The sequence below is a fragment of the Lagopus leucura genome, unplaced genomic scaffold (genome assembly GCF_019238085.1).
Source record: "Lagopus leucura isolate 7727_CA_CO unplaced genomic scaffold, USGS_WTPT01 Super-Scaffold_100002, whole genome shotgun sequence".
Lineage (NCBI taxonomy): Eukaryota > Metazoa > Chordata > Aves > Galliformes > Phasianidae > Lagopus > Lagopus leucura.
In genome coordinates, this window is record NW_024962263.1 from 49921617 (window position 1) to 49945761 (window position 24145).

General features: G+C 39.9%; 1 protein-coding gene across 4 annotated transcripts in view; it reads right to left on the reverse strand.

Moving 5' to 3' along the window:
- Window positions 1-24145, reverse strand: part of NOL4 (nucleolar protein 4) — a 186128-nt gene that overhangs the window by 146248 nt on the left and 15735 nt on the right. For all 4 annotated transcript variants that reach the window (XM_042869416.1, XM_042869415.1, XM_042869414.1 and 1 more), the window contains exon 2: window positions 4962-5111. In XM_042869416.1, the coding sequence (XP_042725350.1) occupies window positions 4962-5111 (150 nt within the window). The remainder of the gene's footprint in view (window positions 1-4961; window positions 5112-24145) is intronic.

The window sequence follows — 24145 nt, forward strand, 5'->3', positions numbered from 1 at the left end:
TGATGACAGGAGTGCAAGCCAGACAAGGAAAGTCCTTTCCTCACTTCAGCAAGAGGTCAGGATAGAAGACTGACGTAGGAAAGCATATATATTATTGCTGAGAGTTTTATCAAGAACTCTCTACCCTGATATATTGGGAAGAATGTTTTTCTCTCTCATACACAACTTTACCTTCACAACTCCACTTCCTCCCTACATAACAGGACTATCTTTCTGAGAGGGGGGGAATGCAGAGCATTTGTTAGCTGGTTCTCTGCCAGGGCACTCAAAACTTGTCCTTTGGAAAAAGAGAAAAAAAAAAAAAAAGCAGAAACAAGACAGAAGGATAAAAGCGCACAGGGCTTGGATGTTTCACCTTGCACAAAGGACTGGTGCAGATACAAGTATGTTAGTGTGTTAAGACCCTGCATAAACCTCATATTCTTCTTCTTTCCCAAGCACAGTTTAGCCCTGGATGGAGACCAGCTAGGCTGCAAACTTTCTTAATTCTACTTGATCGAGGAAGTTGTACTGGAAGGAAATGATGTTATTCATAATGTGACCTGTCAAAAAATTCTTTCCAGGGAAAACACATTCAGTGTGGTGCTTAGAGGAGATTTGCAAACACATTCTTTGTTCAAGAGTGGGAAAAAGTCACTTTGTGTTTTACAATTTGAAGAATATTTTTCTTAGTTTGACAGAACAACATCCATTAATGCAAGAACTGGATGAAGAACAGGACTCCAGATACTCCCCGTACCTAATAGACTCCTGTTTTTCCTCAGATGTTATATTTTTATGTACTGTTTCTGATGAGTCTTGCCTCTAGCTACTTTCCCTTGGCACATCAATATGTCCCACAAGTTTTACAAGCCTACTTCTCTTCCAGCTCATCATTCTGCTGCTCTTTCTTCATTCATGGGCTGGGAATTTTATTAACCAACCCATTTCTCCTGAAACCCTTGCTTACAACTCAGGTTCACTGCTGCAGTGTTTCATGGTGTTGCACTGTGGCAATGTAGGCTCAACAGGCAGACATTAGATCATTATTCACATGTAAAAATATTCAAGTACATGCGATTTCAAGAGTTTAAGGTGGCTGCAAGACCTATGCAATCTATTCTCAAGTAGACACTTAATTACAGGAAACTCTCCAGATGTAATACACAAAGGTGAGGCATTTACTCTTCATAGTTTATTGTTAAAAATGTCATAAATACATATATAGATATAGATATAGATAGATATACAGTACAACTGCTGTCCTTGGCACCAAGGAACACACTCCTTTCCCATTCCCAGCCAACTGTACTCCTGCTGAGCCAACAGCTTGGCCTGACCTTGTGTCCCATATCCTGCCTTGTGCAGGAATTATCTCCCTCAAGGCCCTCCTGTTTGTAAACTTTCTTGGGAACTGTAGAAATAATCAAAATTACTCTGATGAATTTCAATACTGCAACACTCTGGATATAATTTAAAGGCATGACAACTCTTGGTTTCATTTAACACGTCTAAGTCAAGACTTTTTTTACTAGTATAAGTCTACCTACAGCTATGCTGGCAAAGAACATAGCCTATCAATCTTATATTGTATACAAGTCAAGCATGAGCATGAAACCTGCTAGTTAAATGGGAAGTGCACTTTTTAATACGTATTTTCAAGGTTACTCTACCAAATCATCGACACAGAATTTGTACAGTTCCCTTCTCACGCGTTAGTGCACGGAGAAGAATAGAATGGGAACTCATTCTAATCTTGAATATTGAAGCACAGAACCTTTCTTAACTAATCTGTAGGAACTGTGCCAAGAAAACTTAAATTTTGAGTTTGGTACATTGCTGCACCATGAAAATGTAAAAGTTCCCTTCCGATATGTTGCTTTTTTAAAATTACCAAGCAACATCTCCTATGTACCTTCCTGTGCAGCACCTCCATAGAAAGTTCCACAGAAATCGGTTGCAAAAACACCAGTGACACAGTTGACATTAACAACTCACTTAAGATTACAGAGTTGGTAATTGAGTCTGTATGCTGTTCTGAACATATTTTTAGAGAGAAATACCAATATCTTTGAGTACTCCAGCAACTGGGGGGGGACACTATCAAAAATGAAAAAGGCTGTACCAACTCCAAATTTGTTACTCCATATAAATGCAAACAGTGGTAAATTAAATTACTTCTGACAATTTAATTACCTTTCTAACCATGGTTGAATACTATTCAAAGTCCTGAATAAAGCAGTTTCCCAAATGAAAATAGTGACTCGTGCATATATAAGCAAATTAATTACTCAAAATTACTATACTGCAGTCCTTAGAGCTGTGCCATGTATTTTTTTTAGAAATACTTGGGTATGAAAGATATATGTATTACAGAAGTTTAGCAATTTTTACCAAAAATGTGGCTTTCTTCCCATCATTTTTTCTGTTGAGACATTCTAGTTGTCCAGTCAGTGAGCAAAAGCAATGTGATCATCACATGCCAGGAATTATGAGTAACAAATAGCAATTCATAGAACCATAGAATCATAGAATGGCTTGGGTTGGAAGTGACTCCGAAGATCGTGAGTTCCAACCCCACCTGCCAAAGGCAGGGTTGCCAGCCGACAGATTAAGTATTAGATCAGGCTGCCCAGGGCCCCATCCAACCTGGCCTTAAAAACCTTGAGAGAAAGGGCATCCACAGTCTCCCTGGGCAACATGTTCTAGCACCTTACCACTCAGTAAAAAATTCACCCCTTACATCTAACCTAAATCTCCCTTCCTTTAGTTTAAATCCATTCCCCTTTGTCCTATCACTATTTACCCATGTAAAAAGTTTATTTCCTTCATGATTATAAAGTCCCTTTAAATATTGGACAGCTGCAATGAGGTCTTCTCACATTCTTCTCTTCTCCAGGCTGAACAAGTCCAGCTCCCTCAGCCAATCTTCATAGGAGAGATGCTCCAGCCTCTGACCATCTCCATGGCCCTTCTCTGGACCCTCTCCAGCAGCTTCTCATCTTTCCTGTATTGGCCCCGCACATGGATGCAGATGGGGCCTCATGAGGGCAGAATGCAGGGCTACTTTCACTTCCCTCGCCCTGCAGGGACCCCTCTTCTGATGAAACCCCTGATACCATTGACCTTTCCAGGCTGCAAGTACACACTTCTGGCTCATTTTAGGTTTTTCATGAACCAGGATCCCTAACTCCTTCTCAGACAGGCTACTCTCAAGGATTTATTTTCCCAATTTGTATACATATCTGGGATTACCTCAACCGCAGTGCAAAACCTTGCACTTTGCTTTGTTGAACCTCATTAGGTTCACAAGGGTCCATCTTTCAAGATCCTTCTGGATGGCAACCCTTCCTTCTGCTGTATCAGCTGCAATTGTAGCAGATGAAGTGCCATCCCTGTAAAAATTGTTCACTCAAACTATTTGCTGAATGCTTATGCATAATATATACATTCACAGAAGTCAAGGATGATTCACTTTTGACTTGTGAATAAAGAAGCAAGACTAAATTAATCATGTTTCCAATTCACTTAATAAAATTAAGATCTGCCAAAATATTTCTGTTTGATTTATAAAGCTCTTAGGGTATCGTTTTTACAAGATTATTACTCAAGACACTACCTCTTTACTTCTGCTGCATCACAGAAGGAGATACTGTGTGGCTTTCTGGAACAGACTGACACTACTGCGTATCATTTTTAGTGAGAATATTTTCATTGACAGGGCCAGTAAAGCAGCATGTGCTCCCCCAGTTAGTCTGCAAGAGTTTGAGGCCAATTTATTTAGCCTAATTCTTATCTTGGGACAGACAACAAGAATTTATATTAGTTTGTTCTGGAGTCTTTTTTTCTTTCTTTTTCCTTATACCTGTATCTTATTCTACAAACTTTGTGACCTATACATTTGAACAGCTTACCAAAGTAAAACAAAACAGAGACAAAGGTCAACTTTTCTAATGCTTTCTAAAACACAAGACCAAGTATCAAAATGGCCGAGGTGACAGATGAAAATTAATTTAGACAGTTTGTGTTTGTTAATGCTGAAATATCTCTCCAAGCCATGCAAAGCACACCCAGATGACTGCTGTCTTCCTTTATACAACTACGTTGAGGTCAATACAGCTGGGAACAAATTATGAGAAACCTTGCCAAGAGCTTATCACACAACAAACTGTCTGAAATTTTTCTCCCTAGTCCTGTTCACCTCACCATTTGCAATGCAAGCCAGGATGCCATCGGTCTTCTTGGCCACCTGGGCACACGGCTGGCTCACTGCTGATCAGCACAACTGCAGATCACTTTTAAGATTAAGAGTTCTGTATTGAGAGTGACAATTCAGATTCAATTCAGGGAGTCACCTTAGTCCCTCAGCCACCCTCCTGACACCCCCATCTCCACTGGGACCATCTGTGAAGGATATGTGTCCCAGCCAGGGTGGGAGCAGCTGTGGCATGAAAACTTCCAGAAATATATGAGTTTTCAAACCGTTAATCCATTAAGAATATTTAGTCAGCAGCAATAAATTACAAGGAAACTTCATATGTGGAAATACAACACTCCATTTATCAAAGTTGTCTCAATACATTTTAAGTCTTCTTTCAGACTTCTTTAATTTAATAACAACTTGTTAATATAGTTATTAGAGAAAGTGTCAAGCCAGTATAGAAAATAATAAATTCTATTCTTCTACCAGTATGAGTAGAAGACAGTGGATCTGAAGACAATGGATCTGGCCCAGGATCCAATGAGTAGGAAGTTTGGCCTTCATGATTTCCAAACTGTATTTTGGCATGCATTCCTGAAGTATCTCTGAAATAAATTTAAGGTTGAAGTTTGCAATACTAACGTGTGAAAAAAAACAAACAACAACAACAAAAAAAAACCACCACAAATTGCTTGTCATATGACTAAATCCAAATAATTGATGTGTTTAGAGACTGATGTTTACTTTTAGTTGGTTGTTTGTTGGGTTTTTTTGTACTTACTGCTTTATATGTTCTCTTCTGTCCAGCATGTTTTCTGATTTGTTCTCCATTAGGCCCAGTTTCAACATGCATGGAATAGATAATGTCAAAGAAATCTTCTACTACGGCTACCCGCCGTAAAGACAGCTTCTCATCTACACCTACTCCATCCTGGAAAGTAAAAAGAGAGAAGAAAAAAGATAAGGAGAGGATAAATAGGTAAATGGTGATCATTACAAGACACATTCTCCTTTTGTGACAGCAAGTTAAAGACCCTGCCATTGGGAACTGAAGGTCACCCACTCAGTGTATGTATGACAGGAAGACTAATGTAAAAAAGCTATATTATCAGAAGGATCGGATCATATGACACCATTCCCTGCAATCAGCTCATTTTGCCAGGCCAGGACATTTAGACTCTTGACAGTGATCTTTCACTCCAGTATTATAAAAATGAAACAAAAAGTACCCATGCTTCTTTCTCCAAATGCACAAACAACATTCAAAGGCATTCTGTACCACGTGGTACAGAAATGCATTATGTGGCTGTTAATAAGAATCAAAGTGCTTTTATCCTCTCATTTCCCTCCCAGTAAATCTGTACCTAGCATCTCATAAAGGTATTTAATAAAGGGTTCTAATTTGCAGGTGACAGAGCTGACTGTAATTATGAATACAAAGGAAGTTGTTGCAAACAATTTACTGCCAGAAAATCTGCTTGAAAATACACTACAAGAAGACATACCACAATATAAGGAAAAGAAAGGGATATTTTGGGGGTTTTTTTTGTTTGTTTGTTTTGTTTTTTTTACTCAGAGGTCAGATTGGTATGAGGGACAGAAAAGTGAAGACACTATCACACAGTTTCTAAGCTGAAGACTTCTAAACAGAGAGAAGCCCCAGTGGCTCTGAAATTAATTACTACCTTTCAATTCAAGCCTTTAAATAGGACCATCCATAAGGGCTGGGTTTTTTTTCACAGCTGTCTATGGATTCAGTTCTAATGAAGAGGCAGGAGCTGGCACTCTTGGTTTTGTAGGGCAGGCAGCTATCAAGCAGGCTATGTTTTGTAATACAAGGTAAGTATAGGAGGAATAAAATGAGAATGGCCCATTCACTTGCAATCCATCACAATCTTTAAAGTTAGATCTCAGAAGGCAACAATGTCACTTAACCTTCAAAACCTAACACATTTGATAATGTCATTACTGCTGCTGTAAGTCATGCCACCAAAAAAAAAAACCAAACCAACCCTGATTTACATTCACCCTTTTGTAACAAAGCAAATGAAATTACTGCTGTTGTGACCAAATACAGACAAAAGATGAGAAATGAAAATACAACAATTGCATACAATTCCAAGTTGCTGCCCCCACTCTAATAACTTCCTGGTAATCCATTCCAGTAAGTTTGCTGGATGTGAACAACCACTATTTTTTTTCCTTACCATTTTATTCCAGCCCACATACTTTTATTTTTCACAAAGTTCATAGAAAGAACCCAAATAATCCCAATGGCTTCAAAGGATCTCCAGGGTGGCAACGGGGCACTGACACATCACTAGCAATGATAGAGAAAATATCAGTATCTCTACAGCATAGCTTTCTGCAAGTGCCTGATGGTATCAGATTAGGTGGTGTTGATACTTTGCAAGCTTGTGCTGTCCTTTTCCGTCATGCCCCTGCTCTTCCCACCACTCTTCAAAGAAGTCCCCTGCCCAAAGCTAGATACTTTGTACGATCCATTCAGCAGTCTGTGCTCCCTGTCTCAGGAAAGCTGGAATGGAGCAGAACTCCCTGACATGCATGTTAAGAAGATTGCCATAGTCCTGCAAAGAAGAAGAGTGGCAGATGTGACTGTGTTGAGGATGGAGGAAAGGTGAGGAATTTACAGTCTCCACCAAAGATTAAATCCTCAGAGAGATCAGCTGGGAAGAAGAGCTCAGAGACAGTAGAGATGCTCCCATCCCTGAGAACTCCCTAAAATTTCACTAACCACCTGCTCAAAAATTTTGTGGCATCATGCCAGGTTCTGGTAGCAGCAGCATTAAGAATTTTCTTTGTATTGCTCTTCATTGCTGTGTATTATTAAAAAAAAAAAAAAAAAAAAAATGTTTTAAAGATGGGGCCAAGACAAAATCAAGATTTTTGCTGCTTTAATCTTTAGGGGAATTCACATGTGAGTTCTGCAGGGGGCCCATCCCTCTGTCATTATTCTCACACCACCCAAATGGCTCAGTGGGATTCCTAATGATTTCAAATGCTCTTATTATGACGACAGTGTTATCTCACGCCGCTCTCAGAACTGTCAGAAGTTTGTAGTGTTGATTAACTGATAAAGATTTTATCTGCTTATTACTAATGAGTTTTGTTTTAGGAAACTTCCTATGGGGGAGCTCTCTTTTTTAATTAAAGAAAAATCCATTACAAGAATATTAATTTAAAACCTGAGATGCTACATCAGCAAAGCTGACACATACAAACATTAGGTATATATTCAAAGAAGAACCTCAAAATGGAAATTCTTTCTGCTGTTGTTGATGGCCGTAAGTGTAAGGTGTTCTTTTTTGGCAGTCCCCCTGCCCCTCCTTCACTGGTCTCTGAGACCCAAAGAGAGGTAAGCATGATATGAGTGTTCTTCAGGTTACGTTTCATTCAGCTGACTATCGCAGTAAGCATCACTGCAACTTTTAAAAATACAAGGAAGTAAAATCTGCACAAACTCTTTGTCATGCCCTTTAACTGAAATGCCAGAAAATGAATACAAACTTTGAAGATCTTGTCAGTCAGAAGTGAAAGGGAAAAAAATGGTGTACACAGAGTGGAAACTTCTTCAGGAGAGACAACACTATCACTTAGCAGTTACACTTGTTTTTCATCGTAAATGAATCTGGTTGGAGCTGGTCAGTGAATTGGTCAGGATTCATTCTGCATAGTGCTGCATAAGGTGATAAGGCAGACCTTGTTTCAGAAAGCCTGCAGTGTTAAAAAAGGTGCTGAATTGCCAGGAGCAGGCTGTTAAGTACATCTGCCAGTGCTCTGCAGAGACGTAAGCTCTAACTGCAATACACCAGATAAGTAACCTGAATGAGAATGAGATAGCTATTTACTAAGACTTTAGATATCCCAGCACTGACATTTCAGCAAGCAAAAATCTGGGCAAGTGTTACAACCCCAGACCTCCATATCAACCATAATGTCTCTGAAGTGGACGCAGTTGTATTGGACTTTCCCATCACATGCCATTACATTACACTTTTATCCTGAAATTGCTGTTTGATAAAGGCATTAACAAAGCAGTTCTTTATAAGCTGGCTTTGGGTAAAATTTTCACAGTGCCTAAGGGGAAATTTTTTAGCCTCAACTAAGTCTAAAAAGAGACAAATGGGGGAATACATGATAATGCTATTCAGATGTCTGAAAGGCTATGAAATGTCCACAAGGGACAGGACAAGTAATAGGCTTAAACCACAGCAAGGGAGATTTACATTACACATTAGGAAAAGCTCACTATTGATGTGGATAGTCAAGTACAGTAATAGTTTGCCTGGGGAGGTTTGGGAATCTCTGTCACAGGAGGATTTTGAGACCAGGTTAGGAAAGTATCTGTCAGGAACAGTTTGAGTAAATCCTCTCTTGGATAGAACCAGATATTAATTGAGTCCCTTCTTGATAACTCAATAACTGAGAAGCTCAAAGATCATTTTCAAAGTTATAAGAGGACTAACAGCTCTAGGAGAGCAGGAAAGATATTTATAAATCACTGGGGTATTTTTAGGCATCTTTTTCATCATGGCAAGAACTCAAGTTCCACTCTTGGAGTTGACTTAGGGATAGAAGTTCCACTGCATGTTTCTTTTCAAAAATTGGACTTAGACTCTTAAATTTATTAGGTTGACTGTCATCCCATTTGTTTCAGCTAGCACAGAAGTACGTCCTTACTTTAAATCAGTTGTCTCACATTCCTCTCTGGTCAACAGTGTGACAATCACTACAAAGCACAATTCATCCTTACAGGAGCTGGAACAGTTTCAATCTCTACCACAGCAGAGTTACTTAATTTTACTCTTTGCATTGCAGATCTCATTTATGTTTATTCCTATGATCTTCCTATGTGCTTAGGATATAAATAAATAGACGTTCCTTTTCATTTTCAGCCCTACAAATTGAATGTGCAATCTGAGATTAAAGTTGTTCAATTTTGTTTAGGTATGTACACAAAGAGTACTCTAATACGCTTCTGGACAGTACTGATTTTACTGACAGTTATGCACTTCTCAAAAACTGCTGAGCATCCCTTTGAACAATGACGCTTGAGGAGAGTCAGTCTCCTACATTGAGACGGGACCTGCAGGGCTAGCAAGAGTAAAGAGAAAAAAGGTTTCCAATGATCCAAAACTCCTAGCAAAGAGATCAAAAAGATCTATTAAATGATTGAATAAATAAATAAATAAATAGAGCCCAGAAAGCAGTCGTTTTAGCAGTTAGCTGAATAAAATAAGCCTTTAAAATTAAAGCTGACCAAAAAAAGGTTCTTGCTGTTTCTTGCTTGAGAACACCTGCTACGTCTCGTGTTGAAGTTTCTTGGGGCAAATAGGACTCATAAAACATCCTCTTGCTTCATGAATGACTATAACTATCAGCATCTTTACAATGTTTGAAAAATATTCCTATAAAAATGTGACAGAAGGAAATAGCAAATAAAAGAATAGGCTTGGTTGGTAGTTCTATAAAAAATGCTCAAATCTATAAAAACTTCTGCTGTAAACACATCAATGCCAGAAGCATCTACAAAACTTTAGGGGTAGATGGAAATAACAATCAACCTAAATATTTTGTCACATTACATAAGTCACAAGCAAATACAAGACCACTTTGATTGCTGCAATATTTGTATAACAATTTTCTGGAATATACCACTTTGGATTATAGAGAACATAAAGCACATTCATGCCATCATATCTCAGCTGACTATCATGCTTTTTTGCTGTCCTTCACATTTTCACTGGACAGAAAGCAAAGTCTTTTGCTGACTGAAGCCCTGTACCCTGAATGCTTTATATGACCTTACAAAATGTTTTGCATGTTACCCAGCCACCTTGATAGATTATGCACAAGAAACTCCTGACATGATGGTAGGCTGGTGTTTCATTATTTTTGTAGCAAACACTAGCAACATTTGTGTTGTGTTAGGATGAACCAGTAGTTTGTGTGTAACATAATCCATATATACCTGCCTGCTAAAATGTTTTACAATAAATCATCAGATTGAAAACGCCATTATTTTTTACTGCCTTTATCTGCGTGCTCAGATGTAGCTGTAAAAATAAGAAAATTTAAGAAGATTGATTACTATTTAAGAGCATCTCTTGCTACTGTAGAAATGAACAAATCTACTTTCATTGGCACATTGATTTGAATTCTCAAGTTATTAGTACATTCATTTGAATATTTAAATCTCTACTGTCTGCATCACAGAAATCTACAACAGATCAAAAACTATTATTTTTTGGCAGGTATTATTAAGTGGCATAAAAATAAATAGATCATTTCTATCTAGTTCCTAATGGAAGTTCCCTGTAAGAGCAAAAGGGACATCTATTATTTGAAATGTACTGTTTCTGATACCCATTGTATGAACCATCTGAACAGCTAATCTCATCTTCTGCCAGCAGATGGAGACAAGAAAAATCAAAGATTCATGAAGGCAAGAATACACCATTTCCACAGGACAAGTTCTTTCTCTGGAACTTTTAGAGCACTAACCTTACAAGGAGTAACGCAATAAGCTTGGCTGTGCCACTAACAAGTCAAACTTCACTGTGGAAATAAATTTTGAAAACCGAAAGAATTAACTTTGAAAATAGAATTAACTGAAGTAAAATAACAAATTTGAGATAAGAAACTAAAAATAAACGATACAGAGTTTCGGATTTACTTCCGAGCAGAGATTTATGAAAGCTGTAGGAATAAAAGTTAGGGTAGTATGGTTAGGTCATGGTTGGATTCGATGATCTTTAAGGTCTTTTCCAACCTGAGTGATTCTATGATTCTAATTGTCCTGATGGGAGATTTTCAGAAACCTAATAAACAGCAAGAGAGACCAAATAAACACTGAGTTCTTTTTCCCTTTGTCTCTTGGATGAGTCAAGGTGATGGGATAGCACCAAAGCACAGTCTTTCAACAAACCGTAAGAGAATGAGTGATGAGTGCCATTTAAATCGAAAAGATCCCACCTAAAAGGACTATCCTACTGAGTAATTTGAGGTGAGGTCATCCTCTGGTGTAAATCACTAGCTCTATTAAATCAAGCTCTAGCAATTACAGATAATGGATTGTGAAACCCAGCTTGCCAAGCTGCAAAAGGAAGGCTTATTTCCATGAAATGTAGTAGTATGGTCCTGGGAATGATTTCAAGACTGATAAGATACCTTCAGAGGTACCATCAGAAACCTGTTTGGTCTTCTGGCACAAAGAGGATAACAACTGGTCAGTGTCTCCGAGATAAATATTTAAAGCTTTATCAATATTGGAGAAGGGCAGAAACTTTTATTTTTCATCTGTCTTAGGAGAATTATGGATGGATAGGCAAACCTACCATCATGAGGGCTAGTGCAGGAGAAGGGCTTAGAAATGAAGCATGGGGCCTCTCTACTGTCTCTTGTATCTCCTATTAAAATAAGTACAGATATGGGAAGCAAGAAGCATTTTCAAACAGATGCCTCAAGTTGAATCCATACTGAAGTTGGAAGGGGGACAGACAAAACCCCAGTGAGAATTCAAAGCAGACAGAGCCTGCAGGTTTTTACTCAGCATGCTAGCACTTTTAAATTTATTTATTTATTTATTTATTTATTTATTTATTTATTTATACTTTTTTGTTAATTCTTTCTTCTTAGACTTTTAAACATTCACACAACTATTCTGAATCATTGGTCACAAGGCAGGCCACATTTTACTATTTGTTAAGTCTGTTGATCCAGTCTAACCAAACACCACAGGTGATATGTAGGTGAGCAAGCAGAGCAGCACAAGAAGAGCAGAACTGCAGAGCTTTGTGTTCAAAGGAGGGCAACAAAGCTGGTGAGGGGTCTGGAACACAGGCCATATGAGGAGAGGCTGAAGGAGCTGGGAATGTTCAGCCTGGAGAAGAGGAGGCTCAGGGGAGACCTTATTGCTCTCTATAACTTCCTGAAGGGAGGTTGTAGTGAGCTGGGGGTCGGCCTCTTCTCTCGTGTCATTAGTGATAGGACCAGGGGGAATGGTTTCAAGCTACGGCAGGGGAGATTCAGGCTGGACATGAGGAAGTATTACTTTTCAGAAAGGGTGGTCAGGCACTGGAATGGACTGCCCAGGGAGGTGGTGGAATCACCGACCCTGGGGGTGTTCAAGGAAAGACTGGATGTTGTGTTGAGGGACATGGTTTAGTAGGAGCTATTGGGAATAGGTGAACGGTTGGACTGGGTGATCTTTTAGGTCTTTTCCAACCTTAGTGATTCTATGATTCTATGATTCCAAAGCTGTTGATAACAAGGAGCTGCTTTCACAGTACACGTATTTCAGTCTGGCTCTAGTCTGGTCCCTGGCACTGGACACAGTTAAGTGAATGTGGACAGGAGCTTTGTTTCAAGCACACTTTCCTTTTCCAAACTAAAACACCAATGCAGATGCAGCCATAGCATCTTCATGGCAAGCTGCATTTTTCACATGTGCACACTGTGATGAATACTACGCAGATTGGTGAGGAAGATGCTTACATGTCTAGCTCAGGGACACACAGTGCCCTGGTCAGACTAGGAGAGCAGGAGGAAGAAAGATGCTGAACAATCATATATTCTGACACTGAAACCATATTGCCATATTCCTCCCTGTTTATGCCTCCTACGGCAGCAAGTTCCTGCCTGCTTAGCCTGCTGAAATGGCAGGTGATGCTTTCATCATTAGATGCACAGTCCTACTGCGGCTGTGCTCTTTCACGCCTTTTTGTTTGTTTGTTTGTGTGTGTGTGTAAGAGGTTTGTTTCTTTGACTGATTTTGGGTTTGTTTTTATTTCACAGAAAAAGCAAATGGTTGCTTTTTTCCACAAAACTATCTGCAGTTGATATATTTAATACAGAAACAATGAACTGAGGCATTAAATGCATCCTATTTAGTAAAAAGTAGCTAGAACTGGATGGAAAGGAAGAGCTCATACAACACCTCATGGAAGACTGCAGTTGGCACTTTTGTGTGATAAATCTGAATAGACTATAATTCAGTAATGAATTCTTTTTTTAAAAAAGGCATCTAGAAAATAATTCCTGATCTTAGATTGTTTTCAAATAGTGTGTCCAGAAGTCTTTATTTAATACAGAAAAGTGACAACTATTTCCTCTTTCAAAAATGTTAACCAGACTTTCAATTCCTGCTCTCTGAAGGATGCTGTCTGTTATCAAGTGGGGTGGTTTTCTATTAGAAATAATTTATATATATGTATATTTCAAATATTCACTAAAGTTCTGAAAATATTCAGTACATTTCACTTGCTCATTTTAAACCCCCGGTTTTGTAAGCTACAAGGTAGGACACTTAGCTAGGACACTAAAGATAACCAAAGAGGAGGAGTGCAACACAGATGAATTTTATCTGAAGTTTTTGCTTCATCTCACATTCATTATCAAAGTTTTAATGCATTTACTTCTTCTTGATGGCTCATTAGAGGATTCATCTAAGTATGAGGAACTCTCAAAAAATTTTTCTATAATTGTGTGAATCCTAAGAAATTTTTTAAGCTTAAAAAAACTGCCAAGACTTCAGTTCTACCATGAAACATGATGAAAATGTGTGAAAATTTATCCCATTAAAATAACGTGTTTTTCTTTTACTGTAAGTAAAACTGAATGTGCAGATAATATTAGGATAGCAATAATATACAATAAATATCTCTTTTGTGAGAATGACAATAATTGTCCCAAACAAGGTTACTAATTCGCTTCTATTATTTTTGACTGCAGAGGATAATAAAATTGAAGACTGCAGATACTAAAGTGGTCCTGTTTGATATGTTCTAATATGTTTCTTTTTGCTGCTTTTTTTTTTTTTTAATTATTGTCTCTGGTATTGTCACCAGCTCAGGAAACAGCAGTGGTAAATCTACTAACAATATTAACTCTTCACAGTCCTTTGATGTCTCAAAACTTGCCCATTTACATTTTAAAGTGTGCTATACTTTACAGGTATTCAAGCAGTAGGGGAATGCAATGTAGATCTATAATGCCACCTTTTTTCAGACTGATGAAATGCAACTACTGTATGCCCGAAGTAACCTAACACTAAAGTGAAGTATAAACGGTGAGAACTTATTGCTCCAAAGTGCTGCTCGTGAAATTAAATGTGTGTTTTTGAATTATCTTCCACAAACTCTAAATTGTCTGATACAAGGGTGTTCCCACAGGGAGGATTTTTAATAAATAATGTGATTATGCATGTGCCAAGAGTCACATACTGTAATCAGGTTACGACACCACAGATCAACACTGTTCAGTGACAACGCTTAAAAACATATATATAATAAATTGCTTTAAAAGCCTCCGTAATTTGTGAAATACTCCAAAAAGTCAGGGTAATGGGTTGGATCAGAAGACTGTTAGTAGGTTATGGTGTTAGTCTGTCTAGATCTCTGGGCTCAGCTCCAGCAAGGGCTTCTGTCCCTTCAAGTTGCTTCCACCTGCTGTGAGCTGCAAGGAATAACCCTGGGGTGGAAGGGATGAAGTGTGTGACCTAATCTCTCCCATCTATGTTTCTGCAACAGCTGTTCACTTGCTTACACAAAATGAGTTCATGGTCTCAGCACAGTTCCCGGAGGACAGCTGTCTCCATCACCAAAACCATTGCTACAACAGACCATTAGGTGCCATTAATTGGTAACCTCATTAGCAACATCAGTAAAGGCACCAGGGACAGCTTTTCAGCTGCACTGGTGCTGTACAGGCAGGTTACAGTAGGAATGGAGGAGAAATCATTAGTGGCTTTACATCACCCATAGGGAGCCTTGGTTCTGACACAACCCAGGTACTAGTTCAGTGGGCACAGAAGAAAGAGAGCTATTCACAGCCCCAGTGCCAAAAGGGACAGCAGCCTCCAGCAACAAACCATGCTCTAACCAGGGGCTGGTTCTCTCTGTTTCAGTTGCCAGTATACTGCCTACTCCAGGAGAAAGCTGCCTGCTTGAGTGGGTGCAAAGTGATATCTCTGAGATGGGAATTTCCTGGAGGATAAACTGAAATGGAAGTCCCTCTGGATTTCTGCAAGCAGTAGTGAATGGGGATTATGAAGGGACTTGCTGTAATTCACAAGCAATGTTACCTGATCAGGCTTATGGGCCTTTGCTCACACATCTGAAAGATTAGCACAAAATTGCATCCAAAGGTCTGAGTGCATGGAACAGATTTCTGTTTGCACACACAGTGATCGAATCATAGAATCACCAAGGTTGAAAAACACCTCAAAGATCATTCAGCCAAACATCTATCTACCACCTGTTTCCCCACTAAATCATGTCCTTTAGTACAATATCTAACCATTTCTTGAACACCTCCAGGGACAGTGACTCAACTACTTCCCTAGGCAACCTGTTCCAGTGCCTCACCACTCTTTCAGAGAAGAAATTTTTCCTAATATCCAACCTGAATCTCCCATGACGCAACTTGAGGCCATTATCTCTTGTCCTATTGCTAGTTATGTGGAAAGGGAGGCCAACTCCCACCTTGGCACAACTTCCTTTCAGGGAATTGAAGAGGGCAATAAGGTCTCCCCTGAGCCTCCTCTTCTCCAGACTGAACAATCCCAGCTCCCTCAGCTACTCCTCACATCACAACTGTGATGAACTAAGGCTATAAGTCAAGTAGGATCTGTAGAGAGAATTAGGATCTGTTCCCAAATGAAGGGAAACAAGATCTAGAAAACTCTGGCAAAACATCAGATAAAAAATGTTTCCATCAGGTCTGAAACAGAAGTAGAAAATGGCATGTCAGATACTGACAGTAAATTCTCAATGTAGCCAGCAAATGTCATGAATGAAGTACCTATCAGAGATTTTCAGGAAAATTCACTAAAAGGACTGCAAAAGTTTTCACTCCAAAAATATACTGCTCTTATGTCAGACCTGAGGGAGGGCTTGTGTGTTCAATAGGGCACATTGAACTAAATTAGTTGGTAAATAAAGAATATTGCCTTTTCCATAATAATTTGTTAATGTATGTGCAGATCACATTTTACAAAATGAAATGACCTCAACAGACTTGTACGGGGCTCTTTAACAACTCATTTGTAGGCTTAATCTTTAATTAAATTACATTTGCCTAATTCTACATTTTTTATCACTCCTACAACAGCACTTTTCTCTCCTGGGCTACCTAGCCAAGAACAGGTACCAGATGCAAAGCCCGATGTTTCTGCAAGGCAGCACCACTGCAGTCAGATCATTTACACCAATTTTTCTCCTCTTCTTCCTCCTCTCTCCCCATCTGTAAACAAAGTCCACAGCATGAAGAGGCCAATCCCTGCCAACAGAAGCAAGTTTTGAAAAACACTGCTCAGCCATATGTTCAGCCCTGACCAGCAGGATCGTTAGGAGGCTGACATCTGCAGATGGAGAGTTCATATCACCATTCAGCAAAAACATGCTGCTACTGCACACTGAAGTCAAAATTAGCCAGGCTTTGCTTAGGATAAATTTTCAGCACTGGCCTGCAATTTCACCTTGCCAATTAATTTTCTACTACACTGCGATCTAAAAAGAATCTAAGGAAAAAAAAAGTGGTGGTGATGACTGAAAAAGGAAGCCTTTAAAAACTCTTCTAGTAATCCTTTTTCTAATGAACATTCTTCTGTATCAAGTACTATACTGAAACTGTGTGATAGAAAGCACTTGCTAATGATGAGCCTTCATGAAAGCCTAAACTTTCTTTGGCCTATAGCATTATGCACTAAGAGGATACAACCATCTTAAAGGGTATCCTTAACTTATTCGAAGACCCAGTAGACTGAAACTTTCTCCAAATAAATTCTCATCAACACCTTTTTAATGAGGATAAGAATATAAGTCTTTCTCACCTTACTTAATGCCCTTCTGAAAACAGTGAGAATACTCAGTGTTCGTGGGAGTCATACTGGTTCTTCCTATGGAAGCAGTAGGATAAAACACATTTTTCCCACTGTTTTTCTCTCCACTGCTCTTCTTTCAGTCTATCTGCAGCTCCTCATGTGCTCCAACCCTTTTTTTTTCAGGGCTTAAACAGATTTATGGTTAGCAATTTCCACAGAGACTGTGTGCGTGTTCTCTCAGGCATGCTCAGGCACCACTCATTGGAGGGCTGGGAATAAAAGCCATGTCTGTTCTGCCACTGGCAATGAAATTCAGTGGGTTTGTGCTTGCTGTTCAGGCCTTCACTTCATAGCAGTCCCTTTCTTCAAAAGTCTACACTTGAACAATATGCCTCTACATGAATTTTGTGTTTTGCAATCTTATCTAATATGCACTTCTATCACCGACTGTAGAAGCGGGAGAGTTGGCTTAAACTATTTCCTTTATTTGCTTTGAATATGAATATGAATATGAATATGACAGAGATGTCCAAACTATAGATTCAAGGTAGAAGGGGGTTGGACTTTCAGTTACAGAATTTTATTCCTGTCTAGAACACACCCTAAACAGCAAGCAATTCAAAATGACCGAAATCGCAGATTAAAACCTCAGATTTGTAAATGCTGTATTAAGTGTGGAAAAGGTAGGGTTTTTCCTCATATTTTTTTAGTGAAGACAGTAGGTACACTCCAGTTCTGATCACTGATGATGTTGAGAGCCATCCCTTTCCTATTTTTAGCAGAATTAAACAAACAAATAATGAAAGAAAACTTTACTTCCTCAACAGCACTTCAAAAATAGGTGCTCTGAATAAGTAGGTAACCTGATTTACCCAACATGTGGTGCATGATAAAAGACAGGAAATCAGAATATTTGTAAGTTAAGGACCAGCTATTAATCAAACGCTTGCCAAGTCTCTGCCCTAACCTACGCATGCCTGTGAATTTACTATCATACAGTATTGCTCTGCATGCTAATGTTAGCATACGTAAAGAATAGTTGATGAAAGAAAAGATGCAGACGAAATAGTCTGCTCTGTATAATTAAATTCTGTGATTATTCCTTCGTATCTGCAGCAGTTAATATGCAAACTATAAGGATCTTCACAATTATTAGTACCACTCTGTGAAACAAAACGCAAACCCAGCAGTATATTAACATTTTTTTTTTCTGTAAGAATGTATCCTTAGTTGCACTTTCTTTATTCAAAAAGACCAAACTTTCAAATTTCTCAGCTGCTTACCAGAACAGGAAGAAAAAGTTGAAACATAGCATTAGAATTCAATTATGTGTTAAATACAGTATAATGGCTATATTATTCATCAGGTTCATGAGAATTTGGTGCTCTATGTCTTAATCTTACTTTAAACTAGTCTGTTCAAACTGAAGCAAAACCATAATTCATCGGTATTAAGTGACTTGCCCATTTTCTCACTCCTCTGTGAATACTGTGTGTATTAAGATAATGGGATACAGCACTCGGATGTGTTCAATAATAATAATGATAATAATGTTTCTCTTCCTCTCATTATGTACACATGCTGTGTACAGCTTGACTGATTGATACAGCCATCCACCCCACAGCCAGTCGTAATTCATGGCTTAGCTTGCAACGTGCCATGGGATCTCTTGAGATGAGTAGTACTCTACAACATTGGGGATGATGCAGGTGAAAGAAAAATCATTTGGTCACTTACCCCTGATTGTATAGGATTTTTTTTTATATTGCTTATGATCTAGTCTGTGCAGTCAAATTTTAAATGACTTTTCTGAGAGACTGTTTTACAGACTAGCAGAGGTAAGCATGGAATCTTTGGATGAGCCTCTGGGAACAGCCCGCTACAAATGTTTGTAGACTGCTGTGCCACTGCTCCTTAGTTATGCTCACTTGGAAGGCAGGCACTATGCTAACACTCCCCTGGACACACCGCAGGGAGAGTTTCCCTCTGCCACATGAGATCACGTCTGCAGATAAAAAGAGCCAGCAACAGCATCTCTGTGGTAGTGAAAAACAGGTGATCTCCTCACGGCTCTGCTGCAGCTTCCAGTTCCTGCTCTGCTCCTGCAGCTGCCAAAATACAGCTTCTCTTGTTAGATATCCAGAATTTTTTTTCTTTTGGAATAATAACATAATTCAGAATCCCATTGAAGAATCTTATTGATTTCAATAAACTATGACTCAAGCTCCCAAATTGTTCACTTCTTTCTACAATCTTGCTCTGTCTGCAGACACAAGGGATACACTGTCGTCAGTTTCAGCCTCTCAGTAAAGATAATACAAAGATTCTACAAAGCTGATCATAGTTTCACAACCACCTTAGAGATAGCTGAGGGTTTAAGGCTTCAAGTCTACGTTACAAGGAGAGCCAAGATTTTCATCTTGCTGACAACATCAATGATAACATTTTTTAATCCGTAAAGCAAAATGCTATCAAGAATGCAATTTGAAAGAGAAACATTTTGTTTCTTTCTGCAGCAATTCAATATTAAAATGCATCCTCTGAGATGCTGCTGTGCCTACAAGAATTGGCCAAGTGCTTGTCTCAGAGCTTCATCTTCTCCTTATTCTTCCTGGACTACATTTCCCAAGACACTATAAAAGGAGATCTTGTGTATCATGAAACTTCTAGTTAAATCAAGGACATTAATGTAGTATGAATTTTTGCATCACATATCTCTCTTTGTAAATACATTATACGCACTCATTTCCTTGCCCTTTATAGCAATCACTAACTTCAAATATCCTAAATGGTTTTGCAGCACTTGTACCAACAGATGGAGTCAGCTGTGTGGACTGAATATGTACTGTATCCACATCACTTAAGCCCTGTCTGCTCTAAGAAATACGCTGTTACGTCCCTGATGAATCACACCTGCTACCCAAACCACAGATATGGCTGGTTCTCCCCCACAAGAGAAACCATAAATTCAAAATCCTGCATCTACAATGGGCAAAGAAGCATGGAGCACCTACAAGATGTTAAAAGACTGTGTAGACAATCCATGCTCTGTTCTTGCAAATAGCCTATTACAGTACTACATTCTGAGTGCTACAGTCTTTGAAAGGAAATGACACAGTAATTTCCCATCAAATCAAATCATTTCCAGCATAACTTTTCATTGGGGGTATTCTGCATGTATCCTGGCATTTGTTTTCTGGGGAGACATCAGGCACAGCTGCACGTCTGGTAAATATGTATGTTTGTTTTTATGTATGCGTGTGTGTGAAATTAAATTCAATTTGATTCAATAATATGTTACTGGCATGGCAGGCTGGCTAGCCTTTGCCTGAGAAAAACAAACAGACCCTTGAGGTAGCTGTCAGCAGCTGGTACAATGTGTTTGGGATGGGGTTTCATTCTCTATCTGGAGTTTTATTCCATCTATCTATTTACTACCATTTCCAATCTTGTTCGGTCACTTTTAGCAGTAACCTCCCATCTGAAGGTACTTCACAACACGATGCTATCACTGCACTCTCTCCCAGGGTCAGCAACATACTTTCTCATCAGGCTTTTTGACAAACATACATTACGATTTCTGGTATAAGAAATATGTATATATATCTTCCTGAAATTCCCCCACATTTTGGCTGTTGAAGCAAAAAGTGTTACTTCATTTCATTTCCTCCTGATAAATTTTCTGCTGAAATGCTCCTTTTCCTCTTTTTGTTTTGTTTTGTTTGTTTGTTTGTTGTCTCCCTATGTTTCCCCTTCTATGTCACGGCCATGCATTCTCCATTCAGTGTATCTGCCTCTGCTCTGCATATTCACTGGAATAAAGAAAACTATTTAAGATAGCACAGCATCCAGCCTATTCCTATTGTTTGCCTTCATCCTTTCCAGACCTCAGTGATATTGGTTTTGTGACCTCAGCTATACTGCGTTTCGTGAGTTATTAGAGAGTAAGGAACCATTTTGTTCATCTCATCTCAGATGAAGTTATACTATGTATAACTTAACCTGCAACATTATGTGAATTAATCCTTTTGCACCACTGATGATTTAGATACTACAGCAATTTATTTGGTCCCACACAAGTCAAGCTATTAGAATTATGCAGCCCAAGAAGTGAAATATTCATGATGCTTTCACATTGGATCCTTCTGTGCTCCCAGGGTTGCAGCAGAAGGAATTCCCTCAGTTTGGATAAGATAGCACCTGGTGAGTACAGCCTTCAACAAGCTATTTACCACAGGGCTCTCATTTTCCAGAGCCTTTCAGGATGCAGCAGCATAGTCACACAACTTTTTCCATATAATGCTTTTACAATTTGATTTGTAAACCTCAGAACCTGAAACTTTGAGACTCTCCTACTATAAAGCTAATACTTATATAATTTGAGATACGTTCAGCATTCCTTCTATTTAATTAAATTTTAGTCTTTTGTTATTTTTATTTTCAGCACCTTCTGATTATTATTTTTTTCAAAGAGCTTTTATGTTAAGGCATTATGTTGAAAGGATTTGACTGAATTCATACCTTTCATTTTCTTACCTTTCACACTGATGGCCTTTGTTTTAAGAATAATTATTTAACCTGGATTTGGACCATTTAAAATCAATGAAACTGGTCTGAAAAGTATTGTGATTTAATAAATAAAAAATAAGTTGTTTAGTTTCCTATTTTCTAAATACACAAGACATAGAATCATAGAATCCTTGGAGTTAGAAGGGATCTCTGAGGGCCACTGAGTCCAATTTCCCTGCAATGAAAAGGAACACCACAGCTAGATCAGGTTGCACAGGGCAGGGCCTCATTCAGTCCTGCCTTGAAAGTCTGCAGGGCATCAACTCCACTAGGACCTTCTGCAGACTTTTAAGTGAAAGTTCCCAAATAGCAATTGCTGACCATTTACAGCTCACAAATCAACAGTATTGGTCTCTGTAACCACAGTAACCACTGGCATGTGATACACTCAACAGTCAAAAGTTGATAATAGCATACCTTGGGTCCTTGAGAGATTTTGGGAACTGAGAGGGAGTAACTGCTACAACTGACAGTCTCTTCTATAGAGATGGGAGGATTACTAAATAATTTTTGTCTGATTTTTTAATACAAAAGTAGAATTTTCACACAAGCATTTGACTGTAGATGAGATGTTTCAAGAAAAAAAAAATGACAAACACCATGGAACTCACAAAGAAATTGTAACCGTTGATAATACTCAATTTTAAGCTATTTTAACATCTATGCAGGAAGAGACAGCTTCCTGCTCTTTTGTACACTAACATCTTCAGGACACAAATACAGCTTTGTGGTTAGCTCTTCACAAAGGAATTCAATGTTATTTTCACAAGTGATGCTATTATTGGTCAGGTGTGTTACTATCCTATTAGGTGTCATCTGTCTACTGTTAAAGACAATGGGAGTTCCCCACTTTACGGGGATTTGATGGCGTATTCAAAGACACACAGTGCAGCATTAGCCAATCAAAAATATATTTTGTATGTTACCACTAGAAGATAAACCTGGTTCTGGTGCCCAGGGCTATGCACATCCATCCTGACAGGGGCTGCCTCATCCAGCTGCATGGAGGAAGAGACTCACAGGTCTTTTTCTGAAGGGCAGATCTGACTTCATAGAATCTTAGAATTCACAGAATGGCTTGGGTTGAAAGGGACCTTAAAGATCATAGAGCTCCAACCCCCTGTAGCAAGTTAATATTTGTGTGTCAGAGAGTTGCCATCACATTTTCCCATCACAACCATGCTCAATGATTTTTATCATCCAGAACAGCACATCCAGCACCCTGAGAGCCATAAGTTGAGTAGTATTGCTCCTCAGTGATCGGTGGATCTATGTACCATGCTATGTCCAAACGAGGACTACGAAGATTATTAAGGGTCTAGAAGGGAGGATGTATGAGATCCCTGGGTTTGCTCAGCACAAAGCAGAAGAGCTGAGGGGAGGACTCGTGGTGGCTGCAGCTCTTCACAGGGCGTGAAGGAGCACCGCTGAGCTCTGCTCCCTGTGACAGTGACAGGGCCTGAGGGAACGGCATGGAGCTGTGTCAGGGGAGGGGCAGGTGGGAGTTAGGGACAGGGTCTGCACCAGAGGGCAGTGGGCATGGAACGGGCTGCCCAGGGCAGAGGGCATGGCCCTGAGCTGTCAGAGTTCAAGGACAATGTTCACAGACACAGGAATTGGATTTGAGTGGTACTGCATAGAGCCATGAGTTGGACTCAGTGATGTTTGTGGGTCCCTTCCAATTCAGGATATTCTATAATTCTCAACACTATGTGTAGAATTTAGCTATGATCACACAGGGCTGGTAGGCAGGAGCAATCCTGAGCACTGGGTTCTGGCAAAAGCAGCAGCACAAGGTTTTTTCATTCTCTGCACCTCTACTCACGCCAATCATGGCACATCAGCAAGCTTTGGTTTCTGCATGTGGGGCTGCAACTACTGACATGGGGCAGCATATCACAGTGTGGAGAATTTCCTTGAGGAACATGGGGCTTATTTTCAGAAGCAAGGGTTTCCCAAGGCCAAACTGCTGGCTCTCGCTGCCTATGATGCCCACACACCACACGAATACAGTGCAAGCCTGCTGTGGGCACCCTGATGAATCAGCGAGCGTGCTGTCGCAGCACATCCCCACCAACATCCCGTTACTATGGGTGCACTAAGAGGGATCACCTCCTGCGCAGGCAGGGCCGCTCTCCAAGAATATACATTCACGCTAATGTTTCCCCTCACCTTCCAATTTCAGTCACTCAGCTCCCGGCCGTGCACGACGACCGCCAGTGGCGCAGCGCCCAGCATAGGCGGGCGGCCCCGCTGCGGACCCGGCGGGGGGAGCGGCCGGCCGGGAGGAGCTCTGCGGCGGCAGCACAGGTGCTGCTGCAGCCCGTCGCCATGGGAACGGCGGGGGGGGAAACGGCCGTGCCCGCTCCCCCTTTGCCGCGAGTGGGCGTGAGGGGCGGGTGTGCGCGTGTGTGTGTGTGCGTGTCCCGGAGGTATTGCGCTGTTACTATAGGAACCGGCGGGGGGAGGCGGTGGGGGCGCGGCCGCACCCTCTCCCTCTCCCCCTCCCCGTGCCCTCAATGCTAGCCCGGGCCTCGCATCCAGTCACGGGG